General features: G+C 33.1%; 2 protein-coding genes across 3 annotated transcripts in view; both read right to left on the bottom strand.

Moving 5' to 3' along the window:
* Window positions 1-12,027, bottom strand: part of ELO3 (radical SAM domain-containing protein / GCN5-related N-acetyltransferase (GNAT) family protein) — an 85,737-nt gene extending 73,710 nt beyond the window's left edge. Inside the window, exons 1-2 of one of the 2 annotated variants that reach the window (XM_089822698.1) lie at window positions 11,831-11,994; window positions 11,162-11,657 (exon numbers count right to left, since the gene is read on the bottom strand). In XM_089822698.1, the coding sequence (XP_089678824.1) occupies window positions 11,162-11,655 (494 nt within the window). In that variant the 5' untranslated portion in view covers window positions 11,656-11,657; window positions 11,831-11,994. Of the gene's footprint in view, window positions 1-11,161 lie in introns of both variants that reach the window. The other variant, XM_089822697.1, reaches the window with a different exon arrangement.
* A 4,699-nt stretch (window positions 12,028-16,726) lies between these two features.
* On the bottom strand, window positions 16,727-18,646 carry LOC149570057 (uncharacterized). The gene has a single exon (XM_089817081.1). It carries the CDS (start codon window positions 18,644-18,646, stop codon window positions 16,727-16,729), a length of 1,920 nt encoding a protein of 639 aa, XP_089673207.1.
* Between the last annotated feature and the right edge of the window lie 2,034 nt (window positions 18,647-20,680).

The following is a 20,680-nucleotide window of genomic DNA, read 5'->3' as shown; positions in this document are numbered from 1 at the left end:
TCTAAACCTTTTTGTATTAGTGTTATATCTTTGCACATGGGATCGTGAAAACCCAAATCTAATTTATCCAAAAAATATTATTATGTATACAATAACTTAATAATAACATTAATTGTAAATAAATTTATTTTAGTGCAACGGTAAAATTTACATATTTACATGTTCATGCCAATTCCCATTTATTTTTAGCCTCATTTTTGTTAATGTGTAGCTTCAATAAAACTGAAGTTCACATATATGTTGTTGAGTATATGAACTGTGATATATATATATATATATAAAATCACTAATATGTATTTACTACTTATTCTCATATAGTTAATCATATTGTAAATATTCCTTTTGTTATCGGTGCCTGATTAGTATCGGGTTGTTATTGGTACCATCAGTTAATTAGAAGTGCACAGCCCCATAGGGCCATGACTCTAAGCGGCCATTGGCCACATAGAGTCATGTCCCTACGGGACATGCACCTCTACTTCCTTATACTTAAACACCGATTGCTGGATGAATTCAATCATCAATCACATGGCAATGATCTGCTCTTCTCCAGCGATAATAAACAAGTAGTTGGGTGTCACATTCAACACTGTCAAATATATATATATAGTTCAGACTGTGATCAAAAAGTATTATTAATATACTTACCATATCAAGTAAATGTATGAGAACACATCGTTATTATTAATAATAATCAGAATCAGATCCAGTTGCATTCATATATACGGTACTGATAATTCTATATCAGAATATTGATATAACTATCAAAAGAGATTCAGTATATCTCTATCAGAGATCCTACAAACATGTACATTGTATCAGAGCCATCCTGATAGAGAAACTCAATCTCAGAATTATTAATATCAGATCTTAAATATCTTCAATTCAAAATGGTGAATCATGTAAGATTAGAGGATAGACTTGAAGGGGCTTCAAACTTTGCCTCATGGAAGATTCAAGTAATGATTATTTTACGAGAGATGGAATTACAAGAATATATAGAGTCAACTAAACCAATACCTGAAAAAGATCCAAACAAGACAGCATGGAAAAGACACAACGATAAAGCCATGAAGATTATCATAGATTCTGTAAAGGTTCACATTCTCCCCTCTATTTCAAGTCTTAAGACAGCCTTTGAGATGTTTTCCACAATCAAGAATACATTCAAAATTAATAACAATAGTAGATTGATAACATTGAAGCAAAATCTTCTACATATCAAAATGAACAATGGAGAATCAATTACATCTAATTTCTTAAGAATTTCTGAGTTGAAAGATCAACTTGCAACTATTGGAAGTCAAGTAGATGACAAAGAACTCAGCCTTATAGCCTTATGAGGACTAACACTATCTTGGGAAACTTTTATTTGTGGTCTAAGCTCTTGACCTGATCTTCCTAAATTTGAACTACTTAAAAATGAATGCACTCAAGAAGAGTCAAGATTAGTTTCCGGAGGAATCAGCTTAAATCAAGAGGTAGATATTCAAGCTCTTCAAGCTAATACCAAAAATAAAGAAAAGAAAGTTAAATTCAAACAAAATAGAAAGGAATTCAACAAATCATACAAGAAACAGGATTGGTCAAAAGTACAATGTTTCAAATGTGACAAATTTGGTCACACTCATAACTTCTGCCCAGAACAGAAGAAAATTCAAGCAGCTCTAGCAGAAATCAAAGATGAAAAAGATGAAAACTTCGCATTTTATCTAGCACTCTCAAGGGAATTAAACTCCAACAAAAACACCTGGATTATAAACAGTGGAGCATCACGTCATATCATAGGCTTTAGAGATAAATTTGAAAGCTTTAAAGAATACTCCTGTAAAGAAGTAACTATTAGAGACAACTCTACACACCTAGTAAAAGGTATTGGATCATGTTCAATTCAACTAAATTCAGGTATTACTCTTCAACTTAAGAATGTTTTATTTGTACCTAGCACAAAAAAAAAAAATTGGTCTCTATCTCCAGTCTTGTTGATCAAGGGTATCGTATCACCCTTCAAGATGATAAAGTACTATCTTGGCCAAAGAATTCAAATATCGAGAAAGCTATATCCATTGGATTTAGAGATGAAAGACAAATGAAATATGGCATAGAAGACTAGGTCACCTTCATTTTCATGCCTTATCATCAATAGGAAAAATTGTAGCAGGGTTATCTAGTCTCCAACCTAATCATTTAGGCACTTGCAAAGGATGTGCCCTAGGTAAAAACACAAAAAATCCTTTCCCAAAAGTAAACACAAATCAAATTTTGTACTTGAACTTATTCATACTGATCTATGTGGTCCTATGCTTGTACCTTCCCAAAATGGATGTCTCTATTATGTGATCTTTATATATGGCTATTCTAGGAGAACTTATGTCTACTTCTTTAAACAAAAGGAATCAATCAAAGTGTTATCTAAATTCAAAGAATTCAAAGCCCTAGTTGAAAACCAGTCTGGACAGAAAATCAAAACCCTAAGATCAAATAATGGAGGTGAATACATCTCAGAAATCTTTAAAGATTTTTATGTTTCTGTTGGGATTAAGAGGGATTTTTCTGTACCATATAATCTCAACAAAATGGAGTCACAGAACATAAAAACAAATCCATTATTGAATCAGCCAGAGTTGTGATGCATGATCAAAATCTTCATACCTTTTTTGAGCTAAAGCTTTTAATACTATTGTTTATATTCATTCAGAATAGATGTCTTCACTCAATATTGGAAAATACAACTCCTGATGAAGTATTTACAGGAAACAAACCAGACTTAAGCCACCTTAGAATATTTGGGTGTCCTATTTATATTCATATTCCTAAAGAAAGGAGAACAAAATTAGAACCATCTAGAAAGAAGGGTATACTCATCAAATACAGTGAATCAACTAAAGGTTACAGAATATATGTTCCTCGAAAAAGAACCATTGAAATCAATAGAGATGTAAAATTTGAAGAAGACATTACCTTTAATCTCTCCAAAAACATTGATGAATCATACTCAGAACCTACTACTAAACTAGATGAGAATACTTCACTAGAGAATGAGAGGGAGAATGATACTAAACATATTACACCTCCTATTCCAAATTCAGAAAATACTGAAAATCCTAACAATAAATAGAAACCGCTTTGGGCTAGAAAAATGATAGAAGAAAATCATATAGAACCTAATGAAGTAGTCAAATAACAAGAGAACAAAGAATCATCCATGCTATGTAGCACTACTCTCTGAACTTATCAAAAGAAAGCCTAAAAATGTTGAAGAGTCTTTATCAAGCCAGATTTGTAGCTCATGTATTCTCACGGAAGGAAGGAATTGATTATGAAGAAACTTTTGCTCCAGTTGCCCAGTACACATCTGTTAGGACTATCATAGCAATTGTAGCATCTAAAAGGTGGAAAATACATCAAATAGATGTCAAAACAACATTCCTAAACAGTGAAATTGAAGAAGTATATATTGAGAAACCAGAAGGATTCATCACTCGTGACAAAAACTCTCACGTATGTAAATTAAACAAAGCACTTTATGGCCTTAAACAAGCACCCAAGGCATGGTACGAAAGAATAGACAACAATCTCACAAAATTAGGGTATTCCAAGAATAAAGTTGATCCTATCATATACTTCAAAATAAATGGAGATGATATGGTTATTTTTGTATTATATGTTCATGACTTGCCAATAATAGGTGAAGAACATCTTATAGCTAAATGCAAACATGAACTAACAATAAAATTCAATATGAAAGACCTAGGACTTCTTCATTACTTCCTAGGCCTACAAGTCTGGCAAAGGGAGAATTACATTTTCTTAAATCAAGGAAAACACACTGTGGATATCTTAACCAAGTTTGGAATGATGGATTGTAAACCAATAACTACTCCTATGAAAGTTAATCTACATAAACTGAAAAATGACGAATTTGAATCTGAACCTACTGATCCTACTGACTACAGGCAGCTCATCGAATCACTAATGTACTTGGTTAATACTTGTCTTGATATTTGTTATGCAACTAATACATTAAATCAATTCATGTGTGAACCAAAGAAGATACATCTTATGGCAGCTAAGCACACCTTACGATACCTAAGAGGTTCAATTGGTATGGGACTCAAATATGATCAAGTTGAAATCAATCTTCATGGATATTCAGATTCTGATTGGGTAGGCAGCTCTACTGAACGTAAGAGTACTACATGATGTTGTTTCGGTCTTGGATCTGCAATGATTTATGGGGTTCAGTAGAAAACAATCTTCAGTTGCCTTAAGTTCCACTGAAGCAGAATATATAACTTTGTCCATAGGAGCCATAGAGACAGTATGGTTGCGGAAGTTGCTAGTTGGGTTGTTCAAGAAACCCTTGAAGCCAACTATCATTCACTGCGATAATCAAAGTTGTATCAAGCCTTCGGCAAATCCAATTTTCCACAATTGATCTAAGCATATTGAGGTACCTTATCATTATATTAGGGATATGGTAGATCAAGATGTTATCAAACTAGATTACATAAGCAAATGAGCAAACAGCAAATGTTCTTACCAAACCTCTTGCCAAGGTTAAATTGGAATATTTCAAAGGAAAACTTGGTATGATCAAATTGTTATTTTGAATATTGAACTTGAGTTTCAATTGTTATATGTGTGTTTATGCTTCTAATTGAATAGTTGCATCAGATTTGTAATGAAAGATGACGATCTTTCATAGACTTATATATTCATAAGGTAATCATTGTAAGGTGACGATCTTACAAATGATAGGCTTGTTATCATGACATATTATGTTATTGTTCTAAATACGCCGGAAGTCATTGATAGTGAATGAATTATGATCAATCTAATTGTTGATCCGAAAGGCCGGAGATCATAATACATGTTATGATAGTGTTCTTAACATTCTGATTATAGTTATTTGACAAGTCACTATTTTAGAGTGTAAGTCAAATAATCTGTCATTTGTATGGATATCATTAATATTGATATCTTGTTAAGGTTGATAGATATGATTGATATTTGACTTCTCCCTTGCTAAGAGGGAGTGTTAATGTGTAGCTTCAATAGAAGTGAAGTTCACATATATGTTGAGTATATGAACTGTGATATCCTCACATAGATATAAATACATACATACATACATATATATATATATATATATATATATATATATATATATATATATATATATATATATATATATATAATCACTAATATGTATTTACTACTAATTATCATATAATTAATCATATTGTAAATATTCCTTTTGTTATCAGTGCCTGATTAGCATTGGGTTGTTATTGGTATCGTCAATTAATTAGAAGTGCATGGCCCCATAGGACCATGACTCTATGTGGCCATTGGCCATGTATAGTCCTGTCCCTACGGGACATGTACCTCTACTTCCTTAAACACCGATTGCTGGATGAATTCAATCATCAATCACACGGCAATGATCTACTCATCTCCAACGATAATAAACAAGTAGTTCTGTTGTCACATTCAACACTGTCAAATATATATATAGTTCAGACTGTGATCAGAAGTATTATTAATATACTTACCATATCAAAAGAGATTCAATATATCTCTATCAGAGATCCTACAAACATTTACATGGTATCAGAGCCATCCTGATAGAGAAACTCAATCTCAGAATTAATAATATCAGAGCCATACCAATATGTTTATACACTCATTTCCATATGTTATTTCTACCTAATTCCCATCCATTTGATTATTACACCCCCATGGTTGGTCATTCACCGCCCGCATTAAAATTGGTACTCACTTATATTAGGTCAACCACACAGTCTAGGATCAATCCAACAACTTGTGGAAATGACCCCTAAATTCCAAGTTTTGTCAATTCTCACCCATTTCATTAACCAACTTGGTCATGTTTTGCATGATTCATTGCCATATCATCGTATTCTAAGGCATTCAATGTGCATTCACTATAATCTTGTTATTTTTTGCCACATTCTATGCATTGTAGAGAATGAATTCTAGTAATAGTTCAATTTGAGCACTAAATGAAATGTAAACTCTGAGTCAACATTCTAAAGCATTTTCATGACAAGTATTATCTTAATCATTTTCACAATCATGAAGTTGGCCTAATAAACGGAGTTGGCCAAGAAGATCATAACCCTTCCAATCTGGCAATCTCCACAAGATATTTTTAGATATCGCCAATCTTTGACAATCAGCCAAGGCACAGAATTTGGCACAATAGAAACCAAAATTGTGCAATTACCAAGATCAAATCCACTAATAATAATGTATTGAACCCAACAAGTATAGGCAAAGATTACTGATTTCCAGTTCCAAGCTGAGCAATTTGAGAATTATGTCTTCATCACTATTAGATCTAAGTATGGTACCCTCACTCTCTAGCATTTAATTCCATTATTACCATTTATTATGTAATGCCCACCCGTAGTTTGCTTTATATTATATATGTTGAACTCTTTTAGGCCTACTTCATACATGTGTTAGTTTCAGAGATATATGGTATGATATTATTTCACGACTTCAAAATATCACTTATGATTACATAGTTGATTATATTTCACGTGTTGTCTAATGATTATGATTACTTGCGTGTTCATGTTGCTTTAATGATTCTTAGTTACTAAATGTGATTTCTTTCATAACAATGTCAAATGATATGTCTTTAATGATGATTGTTTTACAATCATAGTAATGCATTGTTATATCTGAGCATTTGATGAATTGACTCATGATTCATGATGGTACTTACCCCATACTTGCATGTGTATGGTGTGCATGTCTATTTTACTTTTCTGTTTAACGTATCTGATGTAGTTAAGGGAGGGAGTCATAGTCACCTGCTAGTCCAGATCTACACGATGTACCACTCCCTACCATTGTATGTCTAGTTTAGTTATATATATGCATATGTACATGCTCGTCTTTTATGCACGTTGTAGGTATCAAGCATCGACTTCCCCGAATTGCCAGGATGAGCGCGTCTTATTACAATAACTCAATGGTAAGAATGGGAAGATAATGATCAGGTCCAATCCCAGCCATACTTTTTAGACACCCATTTGGATTTTATTTAACATATATAAAAATCATATATGATTGTTTTGTACAGACATCATAAAATATTAACTGTCATGCTAAAACTAGGCCTATTTGAGCTTGATTTTTCAATCAGAGACACACGAACAGTCACTTATAACTTTTGCAAAATATATATTTAGAAAAATAACTTCATTGTGATTGTAAATAAGTCTATTATGAATACTTTTCTTAATTTTAATGAAGATCCAATAGTTCAAACAAAAGTTATGCTCTTTCTTCTAAACTAGTAACTTTCAAATCTGAATAGTGGTGCTAGGAAGATTCATATTTTACACAATTCAAATGAACTTTTCTTTAAGACTGGTAATAATGAAAGATCTCTGAAATTAAATTATCTTTCCATCAATATAGGTTACAAATCCATATCATTCCATATGAGATTATAACATTTAAATTACCAGCTGATTTACAAGAAAAAGTCAGTGTTACACGGGGACTCGCACACCCCTCCCAAACCTCAGAGTACCCGTCCCCGAGACGTCCCCACACCGAGTACTCACGTACCTAAGTACCCCCACCTCCACCATTCCACAACATGCTACCACTAGTATGGGGACATGGATTTCTATTTGACTTTTGTTTTTTGAATGTTACTATTGGGTATTTAATATGTTACTATGTTGAATGTTTAATGGTTCTAGTTCATGTTGCAATTTGGCTATGTTTAAGTATTTTAATTTGGTATGTTCTACTAAAACATCATTTCATAATCTAATCCAAATCATTTGATCGAACCTTGTACCATTCGATGTGCGTTTATTTGAGGTTTTGTGGTATTTGTTTTGTGATGGGTTTTGAAAATTTTAATGTGATGTTTTATTTTGTGATGGCTTTTATGTGAACTATTTAGCTGGCCAAATTAGGATGTGCACCAGAGGCGCCTTTTAATATTTCTTTTATGATGGTTATTTCACTAGAAGTCAAGATGTACTTTATGATTCAAAATTGACGCTTATGTCTATTAGATTTTTATTTGGTGAGCTATATGATGACTTGGGTTTTGAGAACCAACTTACTTTTGGTTTGCCTATTAAGGAACCACATTTGATCATTATGAGTGTTGTGATATGGGAAACAATTGTGGTTTATGTGTTTAAGGGAGGTTGTCTAGGTACATGTCTTTGGGAGTGGCTTGCAATCAAAGTGGTCAGTACCAGGGTAACCTATTGTAAGTTGTGTAATAAGTGATAACATAGTATTTAAAATATCTTGCCTAGCCCTTTTTCCTTGAGATACATTAAAATGATAAGTTAGAGATGTGCCTCGCCCATGCCTTGAGTGCTTGTATAGGTTAAAGATGGGAATGGGATGATACCTAGTGAGAGGTATGACTAGTTTTCCTCATCTTTATGAGAGGGTATTTTGGTTCCGCATGTGTCACGTTGAAGGTCCGGGGTCTAGAGTGACCGATCTAGGGTAACTCAATGCTTGAGGGTTCGAGGTCTAGTGAGAGAGACCAGTTCAGGGTAACTCAAGTAGTTTGACCATGTGATGACACTCCCTAGTATGTAACTTGAGTCTCCTCCATATATTTTGTATTTGCCTCTAGTATTGCAGTTATTGGTGTTGTACTTATTGTTGGTGTTTACTTTCATTGATGGTGATTGGTGATTCATGGTGACTATACTTCTAACATGTGTCTTTTGACTTGAGGTGGATATCTTTTGTGGACTTTTATCTCGTGATTTTTGTACTCAATATACACTTGGTATATGTATGTTGACTTGGTATGTGGTGTTGGTATTGGATGAGTGTTATTTCAACTTTGGTTATATTTTCTTCTTGAGTAGTTTGTGTTACCCTTGAGGTATATTTGGCTATTAGGATTCCTTTCCTAGGAATGTTTTATGGTTTGATTAGTTGTATGTGGATCGTTCATTATCTTCCCTGCACGGTGGGAGTGGAAGCCTAACTAAGTAGCCACGCAGTCGGGAGGTAGTGTCTTCTTACCGTTTGGGCCCCCCTCACATTGTCAGTTGTTGGATGTTTGATGATGCAATTGTACCTTTATCATTCTTATTCCTACCTTGGATACTTCTATTCAATTGATGTATTTATATGTTATCATGTATCTTGTATTTTGATGTACTTATATATATTCTCGCATACCCTGCGACATGAACAGTGGATGATATCCATTAGATGTATTTCATTGTATCAGTTGTATTCATGTATTTGCTTATGAGATTAAGATGTTATATTTTTATGATTATGTACATTGTACTTAAGACTTAAACAATTTTTTTAAAAATCTTAATCGTGACTCAACATGAAGGAAACCTTGAGGAATGAAATCTATATGGTAATTACATGTATAAATGTTGTGTTTGTGTATATTGCTTCTGCATTGTTACTTTGATATTGTATAAACTTTATTAAAAAGCAGTCCAGTAAACTTTGGAACATATTAGGTTTATTTCTTTTGGGTTCCCAAGCAGGGTGTTACATATTACTATTGAATTCATCACTCCCATGTGATCATTGATTTACTCTAGACTGATCTATGCTGTCTTGTATGTATTAATTGAATCAGCTTAAACTAGAATTAGAGAAAAATGCACGTCTTCCTTACAAATGTATTTAATATTTGAAAATTATGAATTTATTTATTTGATATATTTATATTTTTATTATGACATTATATAACCCAAAAAAACACCAAGAGAAAAAAAAAAATAGGAGAACCCAAACCCAAACCAGCGACATAAATGCAGGTTTGAAGTTGGGGATTCTCTTCGGCTTAAGGTTTAGAGTTTTTTAAACTTGTTAATACAATATAGAATAGCCTTACCAAATGTTATATTATTATATTTTGAGATAGTTGAAATTTAGAATTGATTTTAAAATCTTATGTTAACACCTAGGGTTCAAGGTTTAGAGCTAAGCTCAACAATCAGTATAAGACTGCATGATTAAGCTTTAAATTACACTCTAGGGTTTAGGGTTTATAATTTTTTAGAGCTTAAGGTTTTCAAGTTTAGGATACATCATATTCATTCAATATCCTGATGAGAAGTAAAGAAATTGAACAAAAAATATCAGAATTAAAAAGGTTGGCACAGTGTAATCAAGATAAAAGCAAATAAGAGTTATACACAATCTTGCTTAAGTGAAGGGTTTGCTGATAAGCTGTAAACAAAAAGAAAACTATAATATTTCTCTAAAATTCACATTTAACAATCCATTAATATATGTTAAGGATTAAATCCATTAATACAGTTTAAGGCATAGTTTGCAGACTCTCTGATTTACTCCCGAGTTGCCAAGCACTCTCTATTTTTTTCGCTGGGCAAGTACTCACAAGTTTTACTCTTGTGTTTTTATAGACATAAAAAACCATCAGTAAAAATATTGATGCAGCTAAAATGCTGGTTAAAACATGGTATTCACATGTTTTACTATAAAACCATGCATTTTCTCTTTCGAGATGCCAATTTTTAGTTTAATACATTTTTCAGTTGAATTTTCAAAAAATAGTTTTAGTTCTTTCTAGGTTGCCGAATTTTTGCAACGTTGATACTATTGAGCTTGCCAAATACTCTCTGAATCCGAGTCTGTGAACTATGGGTTAAGTATTATATTTTAGGGTTAAACACAATGAGCTCAGCTTTTAATGGCAGAGCCCCTGCATCAAATTCTGAGAAAACGTCCTGAAGTGTTAAAAATTGTGTAACCATTGCGACCAACTCCTCCAACGAAGCCCGAAGTTTGGTCATCGCATTCAAGCGTGTGCTGAGACGGAAAGGTATCTCTGGTCGTGCTATATAAGTCAAAAATTGTCCATCTTCTAATGAAAAAGATTTAAGGCACCGGGTTGGTCTTTCTGATTCAATTACGGTTTAATTTTTTATTTATTAATAGTTTTTTGAACTAATAAACATATATTTCACTGAAAGTAACGATTACCACAGTGACTTACAGGAAAAATCATCTGGTCAATATAAATTATCAAAAGACTACCTAGCTAGGTTACAGGGTTCAATCTAAAATAAATAAATAAAAGCCTTGTAAAGATTTAGGGCTTAGGTTCCATTGTGAACACAAAGCATACCTGGCTCGAATGGCCCGCATACTGGTAGGCTCGTAGCCCGTATAAGACTGCGTGCTGTACTCGAAATCTGAATCAGGGCCGCCGGGGCAGTAGACACAAATATTTCCAGTAGTGGCGATGTGAGGGCAGCGATGGGGTTTCGACATGACGGCGACAACGGCAATGCCGGAGGCAGTGCGCACGGGCTTCGCCCTGAGCTTGGGCAGCACCATCGCCCTGTCGTTTTCCGGCAGAGCGGCAATCATTTCCACCAGTTTCGGTGCTCTGGATAAGCCGTAGCGCCTGCACGCATTCGATTTCAAGGCGTTGAGGTCCACATCCTCGCCCTTTCGGCATCCTTCTACCATAGCTCCTACAATTTCAGCTATGGCTCGAACCCTCGCTTCTTCCTCTGTTAGCTGGTGCGAGAGCACGCCGCCACGACCGGGCGTGGGTTTTTTCTTTGGTTTGGTATGTACTGGTACTGTCATGGTTTCTGTTTCTACTGCCGCCATATCTGCGAGGATTTAGAGCTCGATTTAGGTTTTGAATATCAGAGAATGAAACCGTTCTCGGTGCCAGAATGCCCAAGTTTTGCCGGGAGATTTGGATTCAGCACAAATTAGAACGTTAGGAGAAAAAAGTTGGAAATTGATTCAGAAAAAGTCTTAGCAGATTTCGATTGATTACTCTGTTTCAGCGGGGAAAATCAGTGCTTGCTCGGGCAATGGGTTCTCGTCCAAGAAAATGATTCTGCGAAGTGCCACGGTCTACTGAGAATGGCAAAGGCTTACTACAAAAGAGATGCAGAGGGAGTGGAAAACGGAATACCAGGATTCTTTAAAAACTTTTAACTAGAACTTAGCCATTGGAGTGCAATGGAACAGCTGATAGCCAATTATGGATTTAATGATTTTAATCATTCTTATTAGTCCGTTTTGTTTACCCCTCTAATTTGTGCAACCCAAAAAAAATTTATGTTTTTAAATTAATTTATATTGATTTATTATCTTTTTCTAATTGCTCTGTTGTATTTTTGGTGGGGTTTATTTTATTTTCCCACTTCAAAAAATACAATATTTTCTAACATGCATTAATGTATTTTCTAACATGCATTAATGAATTCATTAATTACAACTCTATCTTTTCCATATTTGTGACAAATTCATTATTAATTATAACTTAATCTTTTGCATATTTGTCACAAGGGACGCTATGCGTCACAGTTCCTGCCATATGGTAAAAAAAATAGAATTAAAAAATAATATTGTTTAATTTAGAGGAATGATTGATTTTACATTGATTAAAATTGTAAATCTATGTTTAGTAAAGTGCCATCAATATGCATTGTGAGAGAATAAGTCATATACAGAAAAGTTTGGTGGTTATTATTATTATTATTAATAGTTGCTATCACTTTTGTAAAGTAGAACAATTTGTAGCTTATTATAATTATAATAGGACCTTATGATGGAGTCATTTGAAGAAGAATTCTGGTGTACAGCGACATGAGTTGTAGGGTTAGTTGCGATTGCAATTCATTTTTATGAGAGAATTGCATTTAGTAAACCTTTGGAGGCAGGTTTTCGAAATTCTGATTTTATGGTTTCAAATGAAGTTTGATTTTCAGTCACATTTTAAATCTGAGAAATAGTTTCCAATGCTGTTAAAACATAATGATCTTTCCATGTTTACATCATTTTCATCCAATATCATACCAATTGTGAATTTCAAATCATATTTTGAAAAACCAGCAAACATGTGTCCATAAAATCAGTCCAATTCTGCACTTGAATTGGTCCCCAAAGTCATTATTAAAATCAAAAATTTTGAACCCAAATAAGTTCCATAGAACATTCCAAAGTCCAATAAAATAGATTTTTATATATCAAAATCTACTCAAAGGAATTTGATAACTTCAGAATTCTTACACCAAAATACATACCTGTTTTCCATTGTTTTGTGCTATTCAGTACATACTTGTTTTCCACTATTTTATAACACTTAATACGTGCTTCTGTGGCACTATTCTGTGGGTTCAGAAACACTATCATGTTCGGCAAACAACTTTTAGTTCTTTTCAGACCAATATCTTTGTTTTGGACCATAGATATAACTAGCAGATTCTTGAAGCAGAATGTTTGAGCAAACACGAAGACGTCAGTTTCTAATGTTTGGTATCAATGACAATAAACAATCCCAACTGTTCATATGTTTTATAACGATGTAACAAATGTGTTGATCATAATCAAATCTGTGAATGCATAATTAAATAGAGAATTCTTAAAACATTGAGATTAATTCTTAGTGAAAACTATAAGATTTAAAATGTTGTCATTATTACATAGAGAGAGCACTGTACACATATTGTTGCAGTATACCAAAAGCAAGATACACTATTATTGTTATATCGAAGGCTGTAAAATTTTGGAGTCAAAGGAAGTATATATATAGTAGGCTATCAAATTTATGTGCAATAGAATTTGACAGCAGATAAATATATCAAAACAAGGTTCTTATTTTTGTCTATTTTTATAATGCAAAATTTGTCTTGTGTTTCATTTCATGATCTGTATTGCCTCCTCATTTTCTGGAAGAAGGGTTGAAGAGAGAATTATGTGTTTGATCCTTGCAATAATCTCATCCTGAAAAACACAGATAGACTTAGTAAATAAACAGTTTATTATAAGAGTAGATATTTGTAGAAACTAGGGTGAACAGGTGCATGTATTCTTATGAAATATTTACAGCTATGTATTGATCATGAAGATTAAATATGATGTTAAAATACAAATTTGAATCCTAGTTGTTTATATAATGTATATTTTACAAACCTGAGATGCGAAGACAATTGAGTTATGTGCAGGAGATAATATATATGCATTTTTACATTGTAGGAGATATAGATAGTGTATTTACATTGAATGCCAAAATCTAGGACCTGCAAAATTGGTAGTATGATTAATGCATTGCAAATGACATGTAACAGAAAAAATGTACATGCTTTTTATAATATAAATAGATAAGGATGAAGAGGCAGTACCTGTGTTGTTTGATGTGTAGTTTATTGGTTCATAAGAACTGCATGTGTGATGGTGTTGTATTGGTTGAGAGTATATGTGCCAGTTGCTGAAAAGTCTCGGAGCATAAATATTACTTCTGATTTGTCATCAATGTATTGCTGATAATTAATGTTTTTAAAAGCAGGAAGTAACTGTTGCACAATACTGTTTTCAATAGAGCAGTGAATTGGCTGCTGGCTATGATTTGTGATAATTGCTTTTAAGTACAATGTATATTTGTATGAGACAGTTTCATCACATCGGTTGCAGCGACCTTTTTCTCCTTCTAGTGCTCCATAGCTTTCAAATTTGTAATTGCATTTTGGACAAAAAGCATGGAATGGACTTGAATATGGATTCTCCACAGCTAAATCTCCCTTGACCCATTCATAGCGTGCTTGTATTAGTATGCTTTAAAACATGGAAGATAAAATATTCAATTAAATTTATAGAGGATTGGAAACAACTTGCCTGAATTGGAGTTTGTAATAGTTCATGGAGTGCATTCACTACTCTTTTGTTATGTAATTTGCAGATAAATGTTGCTGGAGTTGTTCGTAGAGCTAGTTTTTGATCATTTTTTTTAGCTATGCTCCTAAAGACCAGTGATGGTATTTCATTTCTTTCAAGCTGCTCGTGTATCTGAATGTATTGGGATGTGAAACTTGAATGCATATATAGCTAAATACAAATAGCAAAGTTAGGTGAATGCATATATAGGTAAATACAAATAGCAAAGTTAGTTTTTTAATTTTTGAATTTGTATGAGCTTACCAATGCCTTGCTCATGTCACTGTTTCCATCCTTGATTTCGAGCAGATATTGGGTACCTTTTTTGTATGCTGCTAGAACAATAGCACCAATTGTTCCAATGGAGTAGTCAGCTGTGCTTGTGAGTAATTGCTTTATAGTCATACCAGGAATGAATTTGTATTGATGCAATATAGTTGGTATTGTTTGAACTATGCTGGAATCTTTTAGAATTAGTATGCAGTCATTGTCTCCTCGATCAAAATCTGATTTTGGTTCTATGTCAAAGTCTGTTATTTTTAATGCCATGCCTGGAATTATTTGACTTTCATATTTACTGAGAAGGTTGTTGCCATTGACATTTAATGTTATAGTAAGCTCTCCTTTGGAATCTGTAAGATCAGCACGTAGAACTTCACGTGTTTTGGTTGCTTTGTCCAGGAAAGTTTTGTAAACTACTAGGACATCACCTTTGAAACTTTGGCCTGCTTTTCTTGCATTTAGATCTTCTATTAATATACATGGTTCATTGTCTTCTTTTGACTTGTAATGAGTAAAGGTCAGTATTTTTTATTTAGAAATATTTGCAAAGCTAAAAAGATCGAAAAGTTTAGATTCAAAATACCTTTTAGTGAGTTCTTGGTGATCTTGTGGTAGTTCACTTGGTGCTCGCTTTGGTGGAGTCAATGTTGGTATAAACATAAGATAAACTGGAGTCAAGTTGCATATATTTGAATGAATGTTGCAAGATGATCTGTCCAGTATGCTTCAGTCTTGTAAATGGAACATGTACTTGTTGGTGAATTTGTCCATACATTATTAATGAGTGGTTTGTTTATGCTATGTGTTTGATTTAGCATGAATTGAATATTGTAATTTTGCATATGTTTCATGAGTGTTGTTGTGATTATGTTTTCTATCGACATGTCTATGTTAAAATCTCCAACAATGTAAAGCGTGTTTTTTGATATGTAGTTTCTAGCTATTTCAGTAATAAGCATTTTGATTTCAGCAATTGTTGTATGTGGTCGTATATAAACATTACAAACATTGACTTGAGAATCTGATTCATTAATTGTAATTGTTATAGCTTCAATGTTTTTTGATCTATGTTCTATTGAATTGATCACGAAAAGATTTCTTGAAGTAAGTATTGTTACGCCATGTATATGATACATTGAATGGTGGTTATATTTTTTGAACAAAATATCAATATTGCGTGGGAGTGAAAATAGTTCTTGCAGGCATATGATATCAGTAGACATTGTATCGTAATCATTTAAAATGTCATTTGCATGAGCATGTAGGCTTCGTGTGTTCAATGTACATAGCAATATGTGTTTACTGTGAGCTGTACAAGAAAATTGACTTTCAAGTTTCCATGTTGCATTTGACTGTAGTCGAAACATTTCATAATGGATTTTTTTGTGAATTTTGAGGTTTGCTGGAATCAAAGGTTTCAAAATATATAATGAATTAATTGTTCTTGTTCTTGAAAGTGTTGTGTATGTTAAACCATGTTGTGTTATGCCACTAGGATTAAATGCAAGACCATCCATTGTGAGGCCTTGGGCTCTATGTATTGTTCTAGCACATGCTACTTGTATTGGAAATTGTTTTCTATTTCAAACTTTTTCAATAGTTGATATTTTTGGAATCGGCCTTGCAATTCGAAGGATGGGAACCCATTCTTTTTGAATGCCTGGAATGTAGTATTGGCATAGTTTGTTTCTTTGTTGCTGGCCAATTTTTGTATCATTGAATTGTATCCAAACTATGTCCATTTCTTGTTGTTTGGTATAGCTTTAAATATTTCGTCAGATCCATTTACAAGACCATCTTGTGTGTTGTAGTTTCCTGCAAAAATTTCAACGAGAATGTTTGGCTTTACAACTATTTGAGCTGATAGAATCATTGTTTGTGGATATAGTCGCATTGCATTGAAATTTTGATCTTCAAAGTCTATTGCATTTAATATAATATAGTTTCCAGGGACCTTGGAAAGCATATTGTTATTGTGTAAATTGACATCCTTTCTTTTGTAAAATAGGTATGGGAATGTTGGATCAGTAGGTGGGTGTTGAAGACAAGTTTGATTGAGATAGTGTATATCGTCATATGTATGTTGTCCTAGACGTATGTTATTTAGAATTGAAACAAATTTCTCATCTTTTTGACGCATTGTAGTGCTTAGTGAATAGCATTTTACATTATCAGGCCAAAATGTATAAGGCATTAATTCTATTGTTGATGGTTTGTTGTCAAAAATGGGTGAATCAAGTACTGGAAGTGCTTGATAGAAGTCGCCACAGAAAATTGTGTCTAGATTGCCAAAGTATGATGTTGGCAATTGCATTATATCACGTAATCGTTTGTCAATGTAGCGTAAGAAAGTGGAACCTACTAATGAAATTTTGTCGATGAGGAGTACACGTAATTGATTATAGTGCTTTGATAGTGTATCTAATGTTTCTGTACTTAGTGGAATGAAATCTGATTTATTGAAAGGTATGTGTAAAGCTGAATGCAATGTACTTCCACCTATATTGTATGCTGCCTTTCCTATATATGTTGTTATTAGGCCTTTAGGTTTATCTGGATCACTATCAATGGAATTGTTGTAAATGCGAATAAGTGCTTGAAAAATGGTTGTTGCTGTAAATGTTTTTCCAGTTCTAGCTCCTCCAGTTAGAAAAAGATGCAATGGAGTTTTTATGTCTTTGAGTTTTTTCATTACAATATCCTTGATGATTGCTTGTTGTTCTCTATTTAACTTTCTCCTTAAGTTATAGTACTCATTGTTATTCATTATTCGAGGGAGTTGTGTGATTTCGAAAGATTTTTGACTTCCACTTTTAAACTGGTTGGGAAGTTTGGTTTTTATATCTTCATGCATGTCATATTGCTCATCAGGTTCTTTAATTATTGGTTGTTGGAAAGTACTAGCTCTGTTTTCTTCGTTATCATTTATTGCATCAATAGCGTTGTCAATATCACCCCACATTGAATTTGTGTTGTATGAAAACTTTGCTCGATTGTTATGAATTATATTTTCGTTATGCATGTAAGCCTTTTCCCATGAGCCGTAATTTTGTTTAAATGTGTCTTCAGTTACAATGAAGGGAACATATAGCAATAATTGTTCCCTGCAATAGTTTTCTAGCTGTAAATGTTTGTTAAAATTAATGAAACGAATGATATTTGGTTTAGCTTTTGGTTCAAGCTTGCTTCCATTTTTCTTATAACTTGATACAAATTCTGCTAAACATATGTTAGCAATAGCCTGTGGACGGCATAGGTAATATTCGATTAATGATCTGCACATTACATTTTCAGAATTATCTTGTTCTTTTTTTAATTGTTCAATTGGTTTTAATATAAATGTACGGTCATTATGTGAGCGTGTATCAATAAACATGCATTTTCTAGAGCTCGAGTGCATGGGTAGAGCTAAAACTAAATGAGTTGCTTGTTGAGCGGACATTTTTTGTAGGTTTAGCAAAGCATTTCCAAGTTTTCTTATCATCTTGACTGCATCTATATTGTTTCGTTGATGATCATCACGTATTTTTTTGAAAGCATTTGTCATAGATTTGTCAACTTTTGCTATGTATGAACTGCAATACATTGCAGCTGCATATGCATTGAGAATAAACTGTGCATCTGTATTGGCTTTCCATAAAGAAGGTATCATTTTTGCGAAGCTATTATTCCAAATCTGTGATGGTTTTCTTTGCAAAAAGATTGTTGGTCTATGGATTGTCGACCTTAAAGCAAGAATGTAGTTTTCTTCAGTTATGTCTATTTCATTGAGAAAGTCGTCAAATGTAAAAGATGCATCATACATTGCAAGTTCAAGTTTGCATTGAATTTTGTTAGCTATTAAGCTTATGTTTTTGTCTTTTTCAAATAACGGTCAAGTATTGTCGTTGCTGTCATTGGTGGAAATGGGAAGTTATGTCTACAATGTTTTTTTTTGATCTTTTGCATTGCTTTGTATGATGATGTTTGTGGAGAATAGTAATACCTAGATCAAAATTTTCTGTTTGACATGTAAGATATGTGTCAACAAAATTTGTAATACTTTCATTGCTTTGCTTTCCATAGACAGGTGCATCTTTCACCCATATGAGAAAGTGATCATGTTCATTTCCTCGATTTTGGAATTATGTTACTGAAAAGAAATCAACTACATTTCCAAAAAAAGAGTGGTATGAAAGTATCATTTTTTTTAGAGCATTTATGCGATGTCTATAGTACCGCACACAAGTTATTGGATCTTTTTTAATTAGTTCATTTGTATCAAGGTCTCCTGTCATATCTGATATGTTTTTTTTTGTTAATTGATGATTGTTATATAGTTGTTTGAGTGTGTTCATTAGAGCCTCCCAGTTCTGTTCAACACTAGTAAATGTGAGGAAAAATGTTGGAGGTCCTAGTTGTCGTATCATAGCAAAGACGTCTTTTTTTAGTTGATGTGCATAGTCTGGAGATATTCGAATTCTTTTGAAATCGACATAGCCTATATCTGATTTTAGTATTTTTTCTAAATTTGGTTTGTGTTTAACATCTTTTGCTAATAGCTTTCTTCCTTTAAGTTGTCCTTTGCGAATTCTAATCCATATTGTGGACATAACTTGATGTATGAGTATTTTTATTGTTTTGAAGAAAAGATTTGTTATGTGGTATGGAAAATGTCTTTGTGAGTGCAACAATTCCCATTTTGCAATTTTTTGGTATGATAGTTTTTGGTCAATGTCATGGTCACGTGGGTCACCAAAAAATAGTGTTGGAAAATTCATTTCTTCTGCATACTTGTCTTTAAATATTCCAATGGGACATTGGTTTTGTGCAGGTGCAATTTCTAGTAATTTGTCTTCCATTTTATGTATGTTAATAGATTCTGTGAATCCATGTACCAAAGTTTCAGAAGCTTGATTTTCATTGTCGCTTTCACATTCAGTTTCAATGTCATTTAGCTTGTTCTCTTGACTAGTCTCATTGTCTGTTTCTAGAGCTTGTTTCCAATCTTTATTAAGTTTAACATGTTCTATTTGGTAAAGTGTTCTTCCTAATAGTTGTTGAAGCGCTTGCATAATAATGTTTGGTCGTACCATTCCTTTTTGAAATGCATTTTTGTATTCTAGTTTTCTTTTCAAAGAGACATCAATTTTTGTTGTATTACTAGTTGCTAGGGGCAAAGCTGTTTGTGTAACATTAGTATCTACAGGTACATTGATTATTGAACCAGTTAAACCAACTTGAGATCTTCTGTGCCCTAGTTCCCAAATTTGTGCAAATGCAATTCGTAATGAAACAAGACGCTCCTCTAATTGTGTTAGCATTTGCACATATTGCATTGGCTTGTTCATTCGAATGTTATGCGGTGTAGCATATTAAGGAATCTTGTATTTCTTTAATGCATCACTACATTTGCGACAAATAGAATTTGATAATGTGTTGGAATTTGAGTTGACTAAATTGCAATAAGTCTCCTTTTGTTGAAAGTGGAATTTTTTAATGTGTTTTTTGAACTGTAATGTTTGACAAACGCTGCACATGTGTATTGGTGTGTCCTTAATTGTGTTCTTGAATACATCAATTGGAGATAACGTTCTCTTCCTTTTTTTATGGACTTGTTCTACAGTATTGTTTCGAATAGACTTTTTTAATTTTTGGAGAGAAGTCTTTTGTTTTGCAATGTCCTTTTTGTGGTTGTTATTTTGGT

The sequence above is a fragment of the Cupressus sempervirens genome, chromosome 3 (genome assembly GCF_028749045.1).
Source record: "Cupressus sempervirens isolate cs-2001-9-10 chromosome 3, ASM2874904v1, whole genome shotgun sequence".
Taxonomy (NCBI): Eukaryota; Viridiplantae; Streptophyta; class Pinopsida; order Cupressales; family Cupressaceae; genus Cupressus; species Cupressus sempervirens.
The sequence above is the reverse complement of the archived record's forward strand: the minus strand, read 5'-3'. Positions and strand labels throughout refer to the sequence as shown.